At 34.1% G+C, this 19,711-nt stretch overlaps 2 protein-coding genes across 3 annotated transcripts; both read left to right on the forward strand.

Moving 5' to 3' along the window:
* Positions 1-607: 607 nt before the first annotated feature.
* Positions 608-4,535, forward strand: LOC132190281 (dual specificity protein phosphatase 1). 2 transcript variants are annotated; one of them, XM_059605224.1, is made up of 6 exons: positions 608-707; positions 1,301-1,459; positions 1,598-1,733; positions 2,139-2,256; positions 2,576-2,721; positions 4,224-4,534. In XM_059605224.1, the coding sequence occupies exons 2-6, from the start codon at positions 1,352-1,354 to the stop codon at positions 4,241-4,243; spliced, it is 528 nt and encodes a 175-aa protein (XP_059461207.1). In that variant the 5' UTR covers positions 608-707; positions 1,301-1,351; the 3' UTR covers positions 4,244-4,534. The 2 variants fall into 2 exon arrangements, with proteins under 2 accessions (XP_059461207.1, XP_059461215.1); XM_059605232.1 differs by having other exon boundaries at positions 636-692; positions 4,224-4,535.
* A 1,812-nt stretch (positions 4,536-6,347) lies between these two features.
* LOC132167769 (transcription factor MUTE) lies at positions 6,348-7,406 on the forward strand. The gene is made up of 3 exons (XM_059578797.1): positions 6,348-6,457; positions 6,554-6,949; positions 7,263-7,406. The coding sequence occupies exons 1-3, from the start codon at positions 6,362-6,364 to the stop codon at positions 7,353-7,355; spliced, it is 585 nt and encodes a 194-aa protein (XP_059434780.1). The 5' UTR covers positions 6,348-6,361; the 3' UTR covers positions 7,356-7,406.
* The last annotated feature ends 12,305 nt before the right edge of the window (positions 7,407-19,711 follow it).

Consider the following 19,711-nt stretch of genomic DNA (forward strand, 5'->3'; position numbering starts at 1 on the left):
CAGTAAATGAGTAAATGAGTAATCACCAACTAATCAGTAAAGTGGCTGTGAGCTGTGACTGTGAGTAAAAAAAATTGTCTGACTCTAACTCTTCTCAGTCCTCACGCGAAACGGCGAAAACAATCAGACAAAAAAGTTGAAAAAACCGGATCTGGCGCCCGGCGAGTCCAACAAAAAAAAAAAAAAAAAAAAAAAAACCGAGTCTGACCCGCTAGACCCGGATACTATGCGGGTCTGGCGGGTCGACCCGTCAGACCCGCACAGTAATCGTGTCTGGCGGGTCGACCCGCCAGACACGAAATTTTCGGGTCTTAATCGGGTAGATCCGATTACGACCCGAACCCGATTAGCCCAAACCCAATACCTGTTTTTTCGTGTCGGATTCGCGGGTCGTGTCAAAATTGCCGGTCCTAATAAATGGTTCCAATGAACCATGTTCGGTCACGAGATAAGGACATGGCTGTATATAATTTTAACAAAAAGGAAAAAAGAGAATTTTAGAATTTTAGAATTTTTTTTTTTGAAGCGAGAGAAATTTAGAGAAGCCATTCCCGCGACAAGACATTTCACAACACACCAAACTCTATAAAAGCCAGCTCATATAATTATTTTCGACAGATTGCGAGCGAATAGACGGAGAGAATTTTCTACTCGAATATTCAATCTTTCACATAGACCCCATTTCCGCTACGGTCAGAGCTTCTTCTGTAAGTTTGTTTTCTTTTTCTCTTTTTTCCTTTTCAAATAATATTCTCGTAATCCATTAATTCATCTTAGGTATGTGCGATTTATCCGATCTTGGTTTTACTTTCTTCATCTACTTTGTTTTGGGTTTTTGGGGTTTACCCAGATGGTTGTTTAGCCTAATTGACGTGATCTTGATCTATCTTGGGTTGTTATTGCTGTTTTGGGTGAGATTGCTGATGTCAAGATCCTTTTTTTCAATCTTGAATTTATAAAAGATATCAATTTTCTATGTTGATTCAATGCGCTATTACTATTAAACAGTCTTCTGTGTGCAAGCGTGTGTGTTTTTGGATATGTTTGTTTATCTTGTCTTAATCAAACCAATGTTTTTCAAGAGTCTGTCTTGAAGTAAATGATAGTGAATTTGCGGTATTATGTGTGAAGGAGGAAGAACAAGTCAGTCTTTTGGTCACATTCTTACTTGTGTTGATAACTTGATAGAATGGGGAATCATTGTTGTTGTAGGAGAAGCACATAGTTCCTTAGCAATTTTATTCCTGAAACTTGTTGGAGAACCACACATCCCTTACCAACTTTATTCCTGTTTTTGTAGGGGGGAAAAGAAAAAAAGAAGAAGAAGGAAGCGCTTCAAGTTTCTGTTCCAATGGATCAGTTTGACGAGTCCATCAAGAACCAAATAGCGTCCCTTCTGCGAGTTATTAACTTAACAAGATGCTTTAAAGAGGACAATGTTCCATGCGAAATTGAAGAGGTGATTGAAATTTGACTTCTTGATCCTGTTTCATGTTTTTACTGCTTATTTCCTTAGCATCTTGGTTTTGTTTTCATCCTTTCTGTTAACCTGGTGTTGCTGCTATGATCATTTTGCATTTTTTCTTCAACTTATCAGGGTCTTTTCTTGGGTTCTGTCGGAGCTGCAAATAACAAGAATGCACTGAAAAGCTTGAATATCACACACATATTGACTGTGGCTAGTTCATTGTCACCTGCACATCCAAATGATTTTGTATATAAAGTCATTAATGGTATGAAAGTCTTTCTTTCTGGTCCGTTGTTTAATCTTCAAGCATATATAAATATGTTTTCTTTTCTCTGTTTTTATATCTAATGTTTCTCCTTTAATATATTGTTTCGTAATTTGTTTCAGCTTAAACAATTTGTTAGCAGTTAGCACTATTTATGGCATTGTAAGGTGACTTTCATTTGTGTTTGTCATGTCTACTGATAAACATGCATCCCAACAGAACCTTCTTTTTTGCTGGATTTATCTCACAGGGATGCACATTTTTGTATTACTCAAACCTAATAGAGTTTAAATGCCTTTAAGATATGAGTATTTTGATGCATAAGTTGCTGATGCTTATCTTTGTTCTGAATGCTATTGAGCTTCTGGAACTGAATTTTATCTTTGCCTTTGTAATTTGATGTAGTCACTGACAGAGAAGACACAGATATAAAACAGTACTTCAATGAGTCTTTCAATTTCATTGATGAAGCTAAAAGATTGGGTGGAGTGTTGGTCCATTGCTTTGTGGGAAAATCCAGAAGGTGATTTTTCCTTCCCTATCTAGGTTATTCGCTTTCCAGGGGTCATCTTCTTGCCCATGGTCTTTGGACCAGATAGCATCTCCTCTTCCCATAAATAATATGTGGACCTTCAACTGTGTCGTGATTATACAGTTTTCTTGGTAATTATGTCATATTCTTTTCTAATTTTTAGAGTTTTTCATATATTTTGGTAGTTTTAGTTATTACAAATGATGTATATATTTTCTGATCCAAGCCTGATCTTATGCCTTAATGTGCATTGTTCAAACTTTTAAATAATTGCTTTGGACTTTGATTATTTTGCATGTTTTTCTTGCAGTGTGACCATAGTTGTTGCCTATCTGATGAAAAAGCATGGAATGAGCCTATCTCAAGCACTGGAACATGTGAAGAACAGACGGGCTCTGGCAGCTCCTAATTCTGGCTTTATATCGCAACTAAAGGACTTGGAAAAATCTCTTCAAGGTGCATCAATTTTGTATAATTAGTTTAATTTATATGCATATTTTAAGTTGCAACCTCATCTTGAATTAGCACCCACATGAAGCTTTGAATTGGTCAAGGTAATCAATGTAGTGTAGCCCCTGTAATTTCTGAGAATTCTGCTACATTCCTGAAGTTCACAAGTTCGCCCTTAACCCTTTTGAAACTTTTCAAATCAAGTTTATATAGTTACTTTGTTATTGTAAAAACATTGATGACTTGTTGCAGTGAAATAATTGTTCTATGTCAATGAATGTTATTGTATACACTGGCAAGTCTTTTGTTTTTTTGGTTTCCTTTTATTGTAAATTGTATGCTTCCTGGAACATCTATGTAACATCCTCACTCAAAGAAAATATGAAGAGTCTGTAAACTCTAATGCTTAACAGTCTGCCAACTAACAACACCCCTACTAAATCCACTCTCCAGTTGCACCTCCATGTGAGTCACCTTTTTCTTTTTGGTTATTTTTTTTCCCCAATGCTACCTGAATGGTCAAAAAATTATTCACTGGAAGTATTTATCTTGATTTGCTTTGTGTATATATATACACACACACACGCACACAGACCTGTAAGGAAGGCAACAAAACTGGGTGAGAAATTCTTACAAGGGAGAATGTGTGGATTTGGACCTTCTTTTTGTACTTTTGAGATGGTTTTACATTTGTGGTTGATTGCATAGTTCATTTCTTGTATGCTGTTCCCATAACTGAAGCCATCTGTATACCAACCTTCTTTGGCTTGTTGGTTAGTTGTGTGTTTTTCCATCCCACTATCAAAGGTGCAAAGGTTGGTGAAGGGGAAAGAAAATCTAAACCCATTCATAAAAAGTATTAAAGAGAACTTAAGTTACCCACTGTACCTCAAGAACTTTTTCTCTCAAACAATTTACTGTTTATCAATAGATTTGAAAATATAATATGCTTTACCCCGAAGAAGATAGTTCCAATTCTTGAAGAAAAACAAATGTGTTTTTATTAGATGTGTTTTGGGAATGTGGTTCTTGCGCTGCTACTTCATCACAGTAGAGTCTGCTACACATCACACAACCCAGTTCCCATCTGGAAAGTACCCAAATCTTTGGATGTGATATGTTTTTCAAGTCTTTGTATCTGAAGTCTAATAAAAGTGAAGAATGGAGTTGAGTGGAAATGTTTGTAAGGAATGTAAGATAATGTATGTTCTCATTTCTGGAATTTTTTCAGGTTTTTATGCGGATTTTGTCTATAAATGTGATAATTAAAAATGTATCGTTTTAAGTTGTTAAAAAAGGTTACAAAAGTTCAGTGAAAAATAGTTTATGTTTTGAGAAATAAGGGTAAGAATGGTCAAATTTCATGAATGCTTGAGTTAGTCTGCAACCAAACATCTGTTGTGGCCCTAAATATTCTTTTTCCTTTTCTTATTCTTGTTTATATCTTGAATTAACTCAAAATTAATCTTGTTTTGCATGACTTTCTTTCTATAATGCGTCAAATGAAGATGAGAAGAATACAAGTTGAAATGCAGAGAGTCCTAGCATTACAGATCAGATGTAATCTTCTTTGTAGAGAACTGTTCCATCTTTATAGAAATAGATGGTGTTGATTGAATATATTGCAATATTGGTACGATGTATATATGCTAGTCACTGGACATTATTATGCATGTAAACTATAGTGAAATACTCTTTGTGCTTTATTATGAATCTCGATTTCATATATTTGGTCTCTTATCAGAATCAGATGAAACTTTGTTTGTAGAGAAATTTGTCAGTTGTTGCAATAGCAGCAGCTGAACCTTGTTTGAGTGATTAAATTATTTGGAATGCATTGGGCGCAAATGGTAGGTTTGTAATTCGAATACAGTATTAGCCATTTGAAGGTGATGCATTCAAATAGTGAGATGGGGGATATTTATTTGAAGCTGAATATTAATGGATTGTAGTTAGAGACAGTTTGCCATCAATTAGTTTCTTGGGATAAATGTGTCTTGAGGCGTAGCTGATCAGGCCAATAGCTTTCCAGCCTGTGCAGTTATTGCCAAAATGGGAAATAAAGCACACAATTTTGTTGGCCGGGCTTGAAGAAGTAGCAGCAGCCACTGCCTACAATCCTGCTCTGTTGTGGGGCTTCGTAGTCAAATCATTTGGGGACCATATGTATATTGAACCCCAGTTCAGATGCAGTTGATAAACGGTCATAAACTCTGTTTGCCGTAGGCTCTGCTTATTTGAGTGTATGTTTGCATAAACCACAATACGAGTAAATTGTTTGAACATATATTTGAGGTGGGATTAATTAATGGGGATTATTGATTGGTTGATTATAATTAAATGATTAAATTCATTTTTTCTTATCAGCTTAAGCATTTGGGATAAAGAGTGATTTAACATAGTATCTGAACAGATCTAGAACGTACTTGAGTTCAAATTCCGTTTATGTCATTCACCTCTAATTTTAATTAAAAGTTTCACATATTGGGCTTCATTAAGGTGGAGTTTGAACGCACATGTAAGGGAGGGTGTTGGAATAATATAAAGTAAATAATTAATTTTATCTTTTCTTATTAACTTAAACTTTTGAAATGAGTGATGATTCAATAGCAACATTAGCATTAATAGATTTAACAAATTACAAAAAAAAGGGGGAAAGAGCACAAAGTTGCCCATTGCATATGGTACATGTTTTCTTTTACACCACAACCCAAAGAAAAAAAGAAAAAGAAAATACAAGACCATTACTACAACTTGAAAAATGGCATGAATAGCTAGCATTCTTAAAGCAGCATACGTACCCTAACAACACAGTATTTTGAATAAATTAAGCTGCCGACAACTGCAATGTTGCAAGTTGCTGAGTTATGAGTGACATACAATCGTTTCTTTCTTTGGTCTCCATTTTTTACAAACTCATTTTCATGTTTACTTATTGCACCAACTCTATAAGTCTTGTCGCCATGGATGATCATGACCTTGTTAGTTTTTAGTTGATATTAGGACAAATTATATATGATTAAAAAAAAAAAGTGTTATTACTTTTTCTTACTGTTCAAACGCCCCTTCCAAAAGGGGACGTGTCTGTAGGGACATTTTCACTGTTTAAACGTTCATAATTTTAATTCTAGTTACTATACTAAAAAACATTTATAAAATGTCACTATTTGAGCGTTCCTACTTAAAGATTTTTTTTTTTTTTTTTTTTTTGTGTAGTGGACCAACTTTTGTATGGACGTTATTGAAATCCTCAAGATTTTTGAGGGAAAAAAAAGGGGGGGTAGACAAGACGAGAAAGGACTTGATTGAGTGATGAAGGGGTGGACGTGGCATGCATGATGGAGTAAAAAGGAGTATATAAATGTGCATGGGAAAGATGAGAGCAAAAATCCCTCATTTTTAACTCACACGGGGCACGTAATTGACCCCAAGATAATAAACGTGAGACGCGTAGATATGAGAGAGAGGGAGAGAGTGGTTATAAGAAAGTAACCTCACGGGAGTGCAACATGTTGCATTTAATATATATGAACCCCAAGTCATAGTTTGCTACCTCTTACATTGTATCTTATAAATAGATCGAGGGGATCGAGGCTTTGCTTTCCTCATGAACGGGGTAAAAATAGGCCAAACATAAACCATAAACATGTCTCACATAGCTGTCGAGAGAAACCGGAGAAGACAGATGAACGAGCATCTCAAGGTTTTACGGTCCTTAACCCCGTGCTTTTATATCAAAAGGGTAATATTCCTCTCGATCTCTTTCTCTCGATTGCGACACTTAGGGTTTTTATTGTTATTATTATTATTATTATTATTAAGTTTTTTGTTTTTGAAGGGAGATCAAGCATCAATAATAGGGGGTGTAATAGAATTTATAAAGGAGCTGCACCAAGTTCTTCAATCCTTGGAATCCAAGAAAAGAAGGAAGAGTGTAAGCCCTAGCCCTGGTCCTAGCCCAAGGCCAGTAGTGGTGCAGCCAAGTTGTCAAGTGGTTGACCATAGCAACTTTGGGTTTGAACATGTTAAGGAACTAGGAGCATGCTGCAACTCTCCTGTTGCAGATATAGAAGCAAAGATCTCAGGGTCGAATGTTGTGTTGAAAATCATCTCACGGCGAATACCTGGTCAAATCGCCAAGATAATCAGTGTGTTGGAAAGGCTTTCATTCGATGTTCTTCATCTCAATATCAGTAGCATGGAGGATACTGTTCTATACTCATTTGTCATTAAGGTATATCTATTGCAGACAAAGTCTATTGGAAAGTATTTGTTAAATCACCACTTATCTTAAAAACTTAAAATATATATTAGCTCAAATGGCACCCACAGCCACGCATTTCATGCATATATGCATGGCCTAGACACATCAATCAATCAACCCATAATAATAAGACATGGAGGCTGCAGCAGCAGCTATATCACCCCATCAAATATATATAAATCTTATTTGTTTTAATATTGGAAACTGTATTTGTTATTCCTAATTTCGAACTTGCAAAGTTATCATGCATAAATCTTGCTTATTTTTTGTTTTTATTTCTCAGATAGGGCTTGAATGTCAGCTGAGTGTGGAGGAACTAGCACTTGAAGTTCAACGAAGTTTCTGCTCAGACACCATTTATGCAAATGAGATTTAGTTTTTTTTTTTTTTTTTTTTTTTCATCAAGTGATTAACTTTCAATAAGGTCTGTTAAAATCATATATATATGCATGACATATGGGGAACCGTTTGCTCATTTCTTCAGTTCGAAGAATTTTGAAATATCTGGCATACTATATATATATATATATATATATATATATCCTAAAGGAAGAAATGAAGTGACAGCCTACCTTTACTGCTTTTGTGACTATATATTAACTATTTAACTAGAAGTTTTCTCAGAGTTAAATTAAGCATCTCTATCTGAGTTGATTTGCTTTTGAAACTCAACTATTTGATCATTTGTGTAGCCGATTATTGCTTCTTAAGTTATAAATCACTTTGGAAACGGCATAGATAAACCCTAATTAAGCATCATTAGGGTTATTTATTCTTTCACTTAAAGCAGTGTGTACCCATTAGCTATTGAATATCTGAACCCATTGAGCTGATACTCTAGCTTCTTAAGGACTTTAGAAAAAGCTTTATTATGCATTTTTATTAATGCATTCATTTCCTCTTTTGCAAGCACCAATATTTCCCTGTTTTAGTGCTCTCTTGAATGGGAATTACAACCCATTGGCGTCAAGCTTAGAAACCCGAATTTCCTTCCTCCTTTATTATATATTTCCTAGCACATCAAGATACAGTTATAACCAAGATGGGAAGAGAGAATTGAGCTAATTTTGATTACTTTGATCACAAATGTGAAGTTGCTAATCTTGTTTCTTTCCTTGTATTAACCTTGTTTATCTTGTGATTAATTTATGTTGGGTGTGTGGGTTTAATCTAAAGATTCTAGGTTGATTTTTGAGTGAATGATAATGATCCTAGGGTTGGAGGTTGTAAATCTTGGAGAAATGTATACTATTTCGTTGCTCTATTATGTATGACTTGTTTTAGTGATAATTAAGTGTAGATCCATATGTTTTGGAAAATCTTTGAGAGAGACTTGTTATGAGTTGATGTAAAGTTTGGATTTTTTTTATATTTTTTTATAGGAAAAAAGATGAAGACTGTAGTGTTGAAATCTCATGATAAGGCATATTTTATCTTTGAAGTTGAGGAATAATCCCACCTTGCATGTAAACAAGATCTTAGGCATATTTATAAGAAATATGCAACTCTTTCTTATAGAATTGGTTTTATGAGATGAGTTAGGCCCATAAATTTTTTTATAGTATCAAAGCCTACCACAGGAGAATGGGGCCTAAACTACTTACTTTGTGACAAGGACCCAGAAAAGTATTGGCGTGCACGTGAGGGGAGTGTTAAGGAATAATTTCACATTGCCCGTGCCCAAGATCTTGGACATGTTTATAAAGGAATGAAAAACCCTCTTCTATTAAACCGGTTTTATGAGATGAATTAGGCCCATAAATTTCTTCAGAAAGTTGAATTAGAGCCCTAGAAAGTGTTAGAAGGGTTAAAGTTAGGGTTTATCACCTTAAGTCGGCAAACCTGCAGCCTTGGGTATGTATAAAGGTCTGAGTTCGGATACACTATGAAGTATGATCTTAGTATGACTAAAAAATATAATCCACCGTTCGGTCCAAAGAATAGAAAATAAAAAAGACCATTTGTGAATGGGTTTTTTTCATTGTTAATCATAATTAATTAAAAATTTAAGAGATTTTTGAAGATTTTATTCTTAATGAGTCCTTTTTTTTGGTGGTCAGAATTCTTGATGTGACAACACCTACATGTATATGCTTCTTCTTCTTGATCACTGAATCCCAGTAGTTGAGCCAAAGTTGAGATCGAGCAGAAATGAATCGTTGACAGAACATGTCACCAAATCTAAATTATGATGGGTGAGCTCAATCCTAGTTCAATCCTATAAAGGCCCATGTTAGGCCCATGGACCTAACATGGGCCTTTCTTTGTTGATTAGCCCAAAGTTTCCTTGATTTCCTGCTTTACAAACATCTGATTTTTTCTCTTGAGGTCTTTCACTACCAAAGAATAATTAAATAAACAATCCCAATAATAATAATAATAATAATAATAATAATAAAAGGGAGTAGAAGGATGAAGAAGCAGAAAGTGGAAACAAAGCCGCAATTAGCTGCGCTTTTTACCAAACATTCATGGATATTGTATAAAATAAAAATAAAAAATAAAAAAGAAAGGTGGTAACATAGCACCCAGATTTTGAACCCAACATGCATGGGCCCTGTTATCTGTCAATCCTGGAGCATTATTATTTATGGTCCATGGACCCAGATCCAATCAAACTGTTGCATCATCATCATCACCATCATTATTGCTAATTCACCTCAGTGTTCCATATATATCCTCTCTCTTTTGCTGTATTCACATGCATGAATATCCTAAGTAATGATTAGATGAACTTAAAACATCATTGAGTGAACAAAACCCACATGCCAAACAATTTGATTGTCAATGATTTCGACCCTTAATTTTTGTTACCAAAACTCTGTTAATTTCCTTTGACAACCCTTTTTACTTTTGAATTTTGCACCCAAATTGTTGAATTATAGCTACCAAATCCTTGAAAAATGTAATAAAATAATCCGGTTTTTTTTTTTTTTCACTTCTTCTCCCACGCAACAACACCAAACCCTAACCCTCAGCATCAAGTAGGAAGAGTAGCGCTAAGATGTTTAACGTGACAGTGTTTATCTGTTCTTCGATTAATCTTTATCAACAAAAAAATAAATTACTCACGATAAAATAAAAAATTACTCTTGGATTAATGTCAGCTCTTGGATTAGTTACGTTACACCTAACTCTAACCCTACTTCCTAGTTCCTACGAACTTAGCTTCATATCTTTAAGTTGATGTTTAATGCGACAGTGTTTATCAATTTTTGAATTAATTTTTATTAAAAATAAAAATAATTCAAGAACGAATGAGTATTGCCGCATCAGTTTAGTATGATGAGAGTAGAGTATTTAAAATTATTCCGGTAAAACAACTCACACACACCAAATGTCCAAATTGCCCATCAGTAAGGTGATAATAGAGAGGGCATTTTAGGGAAAGCCTAGATGACAGTGTGAAGCACACTTGACCACACCATTGAGAGGACCAATAATGGCAGAGGGTTTGACCACCCAACCCCTATGACTTCACTCATCCAAAATAATCCCACCCATCCCTCTGACAAAAATGACCACACACCCCCCCCCCCCCCCCACCGGTCCCGCGCGTGACTTTACCCTTATCGTCATCGCCTATTCAAGTTGTACAGAGCACGCATGACACGTGTACGAGCAATTTTTTTTCAGTTAATAAATAATAATGAGGGGCGTGGTGTGTGTAGTGGTACTGTGTACTGTGATTGTAAACGGGAAGGGACCCACACTCAAAAGATTCCTGCTAGCCTCACCCCACCCCCGTTGCAGGCTAACCGACAATTTTCGCCGTTAATTAGCTTCCGTCGTCTCTTTCGCTTCTTCCACTTCTACTGCTTTCTTTACTTTTTTATTTTTTATTATTTATTATTAATTTATCCTTTCACCGTTTTGCCTTTCTTTTTTTTCTTGTTTTAACCGCTCCTCTCTCGCGGCTCCACTCGGCTCGGCTCAACAAGCTCATTTGCCTCTTCTATTGTGTTTTCAGTTTTTTCTTATTTTTACTTTCTTTTTCTCATAAGCTGTATTATATATATTATTACCCTCTTTTTTAAATTAAAAACTAATAATAAATAAGTGCTAAACAAAGAAAAAAAAAAAAAAAAAAAAGTCCATGACTGATGACTGACTCCATTAATTATGTTCCAGTTTGCAGCATGGCGAAAAAGTGCAAGAAAGTGAAGAATTTAAGGATGAACAAGTACTTGGAGTTCCTTCAAAAATGAAAAAATATACCCATGATTGATGCTATTGAAATACCCATTATGAAGAAAGTATTTGTTCAAAATACCCACAGCTAAGAAATTTATTTTCAGCCATCACAATCTGACGAGTAGTTCTATAAGTCTTTTTTGTGTCCCTATTGAGTATCTTTAAAAATGATGTGACTATTAAAATTACTATTTGATCAAAATTCAATAATAATCAATCACAAGTCCAATGGTAATTTTAATAGACACATCGTCCTTAAAAGAATTCAAGAAAAATATAAGAAAGACTTGTAACATTACTCTAATTTAACGCCAATTCTTCTTCTCACTTCTCTCACGTAACAAATATCTAATCCGTCTGTTAATGTTTTCAAAAGGTATTTTTTGTTTTTAAAAAATATTTGATTTGACATAGAGAGTCACGGAAGTAATGTTATATATATTCTTTTGTGTATTTAAAAAAAAAGTTTTACATTACATCCAATAATAGAAATGACTCCCTTTGAACGATTAATATAAAGACGTAATCTGAATTTGAAAATAATTGAGAGGTCAGAAGAGAATTAAGAATAAAAATGAGGTTAATTAGCAGATGGAAAATAAATATAAAAGAGATGGGAAAGCAAAAAGAGACAAAAAGAAAAGAGGCAGAGAATGAAAGGCTTGAATGAATTCCGTGAAGAGTAGAGTAGAGAGGGAGCAGACGGTCGTGTCCGGTGTACTTGGTTGGTGTTTGGCGTAATATCTTTTTTCCTTCGTCTGAGAGATCTCACTCATTAAAACCTCTTTGACTCTTTTGTATTTTCTGCATTGCCCACAACTAACCCTACTCTGCCTATCAATCTCTATGGTTTTTTTTTGTACGTATTTTGCTGGGCATTGTGGGAAAATTAAAGGATTTGTAGTACCAACCCTAGCCCCAGCTAGGGCACTACACAGCAAAGGTAGGTAGGCAGATACGTACTGGTAGTCTGGTACTGCCTCAGCAAATATTTAATTTAACTTGTGTTTTTTAATTTTATATTTCATTTCAATACCTTTTTTTGGTGGTATTTCAAGCTTCAACACATTATTGTTGTTACTTTACCGTATCTATCTATCTATCTATCTATCTATCTATAATCTATCTTCTTCTTTCTTTGCAGTTTGCAGTGTTCCAGAAATCATCAATATCTTTTTTAGAAGTCATATAATTACTTTTTTTGGAGTTTTAACAAACAGAGAACCCCAATGGATGCCATATTTAATACTATGATCAGAATATTTTTGTGTTTTTCAATCATTTTTAATTTGATCAATTTAAGGTTTGAGTTTATCAAGTGTTATTAAATCTAAAAATTAACTTGGCAACCAACTACCCCAATAATAATAATAATAATAATAATGGGGTGATTATGGAATAATTTACCTCATATTAATATTTCTAGTGAGTTTAAGAATAGGTGAATTAATTAATGGATTAAAATTCATAAGCCTAACTTCTTCTTCTTTTTTTTAAATAAAACTATAGGAAACAAAAAAAAAAAAAAAAACAAGAGCAAAACATAAAGCTAAAAAGGGGTGGATCTTTTCCATTATAAATGGGGAAAGAGGAAAAATGGAGTAGGTGAGTGAGAATGCAGTCAGAGAAAAATCTTATTGCGGGCCAATAAGTCACATGGTGAGAATAAAAGTTTGCACTTTTATTTGATCACAAGATTTACTTTGAAAATGCCAAACGCCAAACAAGTCACTCTCAACTAGTCCGTGAAATTTTCAATTGAATTCATAGAGAGCTGGAGGCGTACGTTCATTGTATTAATGGTCAATAGCTAGAGGTACATTTTGATTATAATAACTTTTTGTTTTTGTTTTTGTTTGTTTGTTTTTTTTTTTTTTTCTATACATATTTGAGTTATTTTGATTGTAAAATGATAATGCCTATTTTATAGGTTGTACGAATATACAATATAAAGAATTTAAACCACTTTTTCTTATAAAAATATCTTTATATATATATATATATATATATATATATATATACAAAAACAATTCCTCCTTATTTGGATACCAAAAAAAATGTAGAGATTCAAATTGAGTGGTTTCGAGCTCGGCGGAGTTGGGCTATAAACTCATCGGTCCCCACTTCCCACAACGATGTCCAAACTCTGCGTCGTCATGCAAGAGGCAGCAAGTAGAGAGAGAAAGAGAGGAGACTGGTGTTTTATTTTTATTTTTTTATTTTTTTATTTTTTTTTTATAGTAAAGGGTAGTCAACAAATTTGCTTGAGCACTATTCACACTAACCAAGAGAAGTGCTAGAGAGCTAAATAAAATTGTTCAGATTTTTTTTAAAACTAACGTAGCAAAATTTTAAAATAAAAATTAAGGGGTAGCTGGAGTTCTGCCACGTTAGTTTGAAAAAAAATTTGGACAATTCTCTACTAGCCAAAAGTTTCAACAACAAATTGCTAAGAGTGATAGATCGAGGACGATTTGCAACTCTTTCAACAAATTGACATTTTGGCTATTTTGGTGAGAATTAATCTTAAGATCTTATTTGATTAAGCTCCCATTTTTAGGTTTCTGTCGGGATCTTCATGTATATCTATGTTAAATAAAAAAGTAATAGAAGATTGGCATCATGCACGATGAACATTTAAAATATGGGCATGAGAAGAAGTGACAACTGATTTCACTTTGTTTTATTAGCATAGATTCGACTCTTTCAGCCAGTCATGCTAAGCCTATATATAATGCGCAGTCTAATTAATAATTAATCAACAGTTAATTAATTATCTAGCAAAAAGATAAAGTAATCGACCCTAAACACCATTCAAAAGGTAATATCAATCGCCGTATTTGTGTTAATAAACTAAAGCTTTAGTCTAATAATTAAGGAGCATGTTGTCATTTAATATTCATCCATGCATTATGCATATATACTGTGCTCATAAAGATTGAATTTGAGGGCGACTGATTATGACGTCCGCCGAATGTTCCTATAAAGGGTTTGGATCACTGAAGTGCTTGCAATTATAGTGGCGATGGATATTAATAATTTAATGAACCTAGTTTTTTATTTTCTATTAAATAATGGGACAAGGATTGCAGGGGAGAAAACAAACAAAACGGGGTGGACTCTCCAAAGATAAAACCCAAACGAAAAAAGCAATACAAAGATGTAAATGAAAACAAAAGCGGGCAATTTAATATACTTAGTTGTAATGGAAGATTTCAGTTTGCAAATGGTTTGCATTTTTATATTCAACGAATTGCGTTCGATCTCATACTTAAGGTAGTGGCTATTTTCGATACTAAATTATACAAGCATATTTCAAGTAGAACTCATCCTTAAAAACTAACTTATAACGATAAATGGTAATCCATAGTTTTTCTATATTATATGTCAGACTGATTATAACTCTTATAATACTTATAATGTACAAAGAAATTGATAAAGATCTCAATTTGTAAGGATTGTGATAAAGCTTGAACAACCTTCAACAGAAGGGTATATGTACCCAAAACCGACATAGGTTGGTAGGTAAAGAATACTTAAAGGCACAAGACAACTCTCTCTAAAGAGCTCAGCAAAATAGTCTTGTAACTTTGGGTGAAGGGGTGCCTCGATCACAATGACCAAGCCCAAGCGAGTATTTACCAAAAACATGGGCCTCAATGAAGTCGTAGGATTGTGTATGAGGGCCGGCGCCTACCTAGTTAGTGCAGAAAGGTCAAGAAAGTTGATGACCTGATGATCACAGGAGAGTCAGTGACTGTAACCCTAGGCAGGGCCCGTAATTCATAAGCCTAAATTCATACTCAATTTTAATCAAATATTTTACTTGTAGGGCACCACTTATGAGGGAGAGTATTATATTAAAGATTTAATATACTAAATCTATAGGAAAAGGAAGGAGCAATCAACTATAAGCACCACTAGAAGTGATGGAATCACATAACTAATTGCACTATATATGTATCTATTTATATTATTATAAACATGGTTGCACTTAGCATTCAGTGTCGATCCTAAAGCCTGATGCAGATAGGCTGTATATGAAATTAAGGACCTTGTTCCCATCTTATTATTCATATATATATATATATGAACAATGTATAAGGACCATTAACTTTTCCATTTAATTAGTCTTCATCCACGAATAATATATGCCATGCATGCAAGGGCTAAAGTTTCGAGGATTATGACCTTTGTCTTCACAAGTTCCTTTCTAGGGTTTCAGATATTGTTGAGAGATTCGTTGAGAATTATTCAAAACTCTTCATATATATATATATATATATATATATATATATATATAACTGTTAGCATCACCAATATTCAAAGTGGTGTTCAATAGCATATGGATTTTGTGGAATGTGGGTTAATAATATGATAAGAAGGTAATTATTTAATATAGGCACCAATATGGGTGCTAAAGTCACGGTTCCATTTAATTAATCAGCATGGTTTCAACTTGGTATTAAGTGATGACCAAAAGTCTAAGGCAGAGACCAAGAATTCACGGACCATGTCTCCCATTTTGTACATATATTTATTCATGAAGAATGTGTTGCATGCAAAAAATACGAGTTATATATTATAGAGGAGTATGAAATAGGTCAAAGTTCCTTTAGTAGGCGTGAGCAGTGGACTAATAAAATGGTGTCAATTATAGTGGCTGTAAAGTTTCGTAATTGGGACAACCAGCCCCCCATCTTCCCGAATTTTAAAAGGCTAAGCTCACAATGTATTGGGTGTGGTTAGGTCCATGTGTTGTGCTATGCGTAAGAGTGATGTATAAATTTTGGGTAAAATATATTCTTAAAATTGACTTGTACGGAGTTTATATACACATAGTTAAGGGGTCATACTTACGTCATGTGAGATACTTAAGATTGTAACATATCACCATGTTCCGCAACCGACGTCTACTGCGATCAACTCTATTGACACTGACCCGATCATAGTTCCTTATCTTTTGGTGGCTCCACTCATCTATCAATATTCAATGATTTTTTTTTTCTAATATTATGCAATGACTTAATATTGGTAGAATATTAATCAAATAATTAACTCAACCATTTTTTTTTATAATCGGTGATTTAACATAGTATTAGAGCAAATTAAGGTCATGAGTTCAAACTTTGTTTTCGTCATTCACATCTCATTTCAATTAAATATTTCACATATTGAATCTCATTTATAAATTAAGATTGGGTTTACGCCCACACGTGTAGGAGAATGGTTAGAATAGTAATCAAATAATTAAATCAACAATTTCTTACATACTTAACCTTTTGAGATAAGTGGTAATTTAACAAATACTATGCTCATACATAATACAAAGACATTTTAATCTAATATATAGGTCGCCCCCTCTATAGCTCGACCATAAAACCACAACTCATTCGATCATATACTCGACATGATGACAAACACATTTTTTACTCTTAAAAATTGGTTTATAAGAAGAGAGTATCCATTATCCAAAAGACTTATACAGTTAAAATTATAAAATACTTAGAAGAGAAAGACCATAAAATAATACCCATTACCCTTTTTATATATAGTTTCCCTTCAAAGAAATTCTCCTTTATGATGCCTAAAGTTGCTGATCATGTAGAAATGGGCTGTTTTTTGTTTGTTTTTGTTTCTTCAGAAGTCGAAGTAAAAATGGGAACCAAGATTCCATCTCAATGATGGGTGAGAAAGCTAGGTAGCTAGAGAGCATGAGCAGGTTGTGTTTGTGGGTTCTCAACGTATGGAAATTATAGCCCTATTACATGAAAGAGAAGAGACAGCAAGAGATGCACATGTTGATGTAGTACTACTCCTTGGGAAATTAAGCAAACAGAGGGAATTGTCGTGAATGTATACGTTGGAATATACAATAAAATCAGTCCCTGTCCCGCCCGGCGACCGAAATCCAAGATTAGCGTGTGAAGCCTGCCCAGCTTTGGGGCGGGGTGCCACCGGGTTTGGGCAGTGGGTGGCCAACATGGCCCCCATGTGGAGTCGTCGCTGCTCATTCCTTGGTTCTACCGCTTTCAACCTTGAATTTCTCCATTTTGACTTTTTTTCTATTTCTATTATATTTTTTTTCTAATCTCTTCTGCAAAAGTTGATTGATTTTCTAATAGGAAGTAGGTCGCATGAGTCAGCCTAAATGTGGCTGCACCCAACTCTACTGTACTGACGCATGCACGCAGTCCAATGACCGATTAGCTGGAATCTTTTCCCATACATTCTTTCTTTTTATTATTATTATTATTTTTCATTTCCCGAGCAAACGAGAACAAGAAGGGAAATAGAGCGAAACAAATAAATAATTAAGTTAAAACTTATCAAAATTATATGGGTAAAATTCACTTAATTTTTTTAAACTACTACTTCAACGATAATTTACTTCACAAACTATCAATTGCGACAATTTATCCCCTAGCTGTCAAAACAATGACAATGTACCCCCAATTTTAACAAAATAACGAAATTACCCTTACTAAACTAAAAACAAAAATACTAATTTTTTTTTTTTTTCATTACTTTAAGGGTATTTTTGTCTTATTGAAAATTATATGAGGGTAATTTTGTCATTTTGCTAGCATTTGGGGTACATTGTCATTTTTTGATAGTTTGGAGGGTAAATTGCCGTAATTGATTGTTTGGGGGTAGATTATCATTGGAATGGTAGTTTGAGGGGATTAAGTGGACTTTACCTAAATTTTCAGCCGACCGCTCATTGAGCTATTGAGGTGGGGACTTAAGGCATTGAAAGTGGTAATAAATACGAGAGAATGCAATAGTAACAATTAGAATATGTTTCGAGAAGTAGCTCAATCAGCTGGAACCACGCCTAAAAGAACCAAAAATCACTAGTTTGAATCCCCTCCCCCCTATTAAAAGTGGTCATCATTATTTGAAGGAAACATATGAAATCATTAATCTCACTTTCTAATTAAACCATTCGTTTAATTTTTCTTTTATAGGAGAACGGCATAATTGCTACAACTTTCATGATTACCAAAACCTTGAATTAATTGATTATTGTAAGAAATATGAGCATAAACAAATCCAATTTCTTTCCCAAATTAAGGCGGGATGTCATTGATAATTCATAATTAATTTGTTGATGACATAAAATATGTGTTCAATAGCTTTTCCTTAGAATGATTGTTAGGAGCATGTTTAGAAGCTTAATTTTGGAAACTTTCCAACTTGTAGAATGCATAGGAGAAGGCTAATAACTCCGATTATTGGTCAACTACTGACCAGCAAAACCTCAGACATTTGTCGTTTATATATATATATATATATATATATATATATATGTTCCATGCATGAAACACAAAATTAATAAGAAAAAACTATAAATTTAATCACCGAATAATTTGGTGATTTTCATTTACCTATTGAGTTTTTAAATCTCATTATTAACTCTATTTTTTGTGTTTTTTATTCCACTCATTCCATCCAAAATCATCTAATCTGCTTATAATTAGTTTTTTTCACCTCACTTAAAGAACATATATTAATTAAAAATAAAAATAAAAAAATCAAAAGAAAACAATAAGAGCGGCGGAGCCAACCCTCCATCTTCACAAGGGGGTGGCCACTCCTAGCAAAGGGTGGCTCATGCTGCCCCCTTATAGGCTTGGATGGGTGTCTGTCTTTCTGTTTATTAATCTGTTTTAGGTAATAGATTAAGTGACGTAGCATGACTGCTTATATAACATTAACATGCAAGGTGCTAATAGTCGGATTCAAAAATTTAGAGAGTAAATTGAAGTTTTTTTTTAATGAAAAAGGATAAGTCGGGGGATCAATTGTGGTTATCATACCTGAGAGTGACCATAACAGTATTTATCCATTAGGAGTCGCACAAGAGAGGCCTAAACGATAGGAACTGCAAGCATTCCCTCAAGTCCAATTGAGCCATAACCTAATTCAGTCCCACCAGAGCATCAATGGGAATCCAAGACGACTAATACTAATCACTGTAATCAGGCATATGAAAGGATTCTCTATTGCGGAAATTCGAATTCATGCCTTAGTACATGCCCTGATTACTTAAAAATTTTCTTAAGCCATTGAACTACCACCCTTAATGGTAAAAAGTAAATTGAAGTTGCACAATAACACAGGAAGTAAATTTATATTATCTCATCTACGCGTTAGTTCGATCTCGCAAAACTATTAAGTGTGATTAATTGAGAAATTATCTCCGAAATTAATTGAGATGTTGAAAAATTGGCTTGAAATCGAAAACAAAGAACATTATTGAGTGAAAACCACCGACAAGATTTTCCCTAAAAATACTACAAATGCATCTTTTTCTTTTTTTTTAATGGGGTGTGTCTTCATATATCCAATCTATCACAGCTCATAGTCATAGGGAAGCTTCTCAATATGAAATTTTTTAGTACCAAAAAAGAACCTAAAAGATGTATTTTGGAGAATAATTATGATAATTGGAATATAGACAAAAGAAAAGTAAAAAAGCTATCCAACAACAATAGGTGCTCTTGTCACTCAAGCCACTCATTTTTTTTTTTT

The sequence above is a fragment of the Corylus avellana genome, chromosome ca1 (genome assembly GCF_901000735.1).
Source record: "Corylus avellana chromosome ca1, CavTom2PMs-1.0".
Lineage (NCBI taxonomy): Eukaryota > Viridiplantae > Streptophyta > Magnoliopsida > Fagales > Betulaceae > Corylus > Corylus avellana.

What these genes read in the sequence shown, in the direction of transcription:
- LOC132190281 (XM_059605224.1), top strand. Translation starts at nt 1,352, where the DNA reads ATGGATCAGTTTGACGAGTCCATCAAGAACCAAATAGCGTCCCTTCTG. An exon ending in TGTATATAAAGTCATTAATG is followed by an intron (nt 1,734 to 2,138) that starts GTATGAAAGTCT and finishes AATTTGATGTAG; the next exon opens with TCACTGACAGAGAAGACACA. An exon ending in CTTGGAAAAATCTCTTCAAG is followed by an intron (nt 2,722 to 4,223) that starts GTGCATCAATTT and finishes CGTCAAATGAAG; the next exon opens with ATGAGAAGAATACAAGTTGA.
- LOC132167769 (XM_059578797.1), top strand. Translation starts at nt 6,362, where the DNA reads ATGTCTCACATAGCTGTCGAGAGAAACCGGAGAAGACAGATGAACGAG. An exon ending in CGTGCTTTTATATCAAAAGG is followed by an intron (nt 6,458 to 6,553) that starts GTAATATTCCTC and finishes TTGTTTTTGAAG; the next exon opens with GGAGATCAAGCATCAATAAT. An exon ending in TATACTCATTTGTCATTAAG is followed by an intron (nt 6,950 to 7,262) that starts GTATATCTATTG and finishes TTTATTTCTCAG; the next exon opens with ATAGGGCTTGAATGTCAGCT.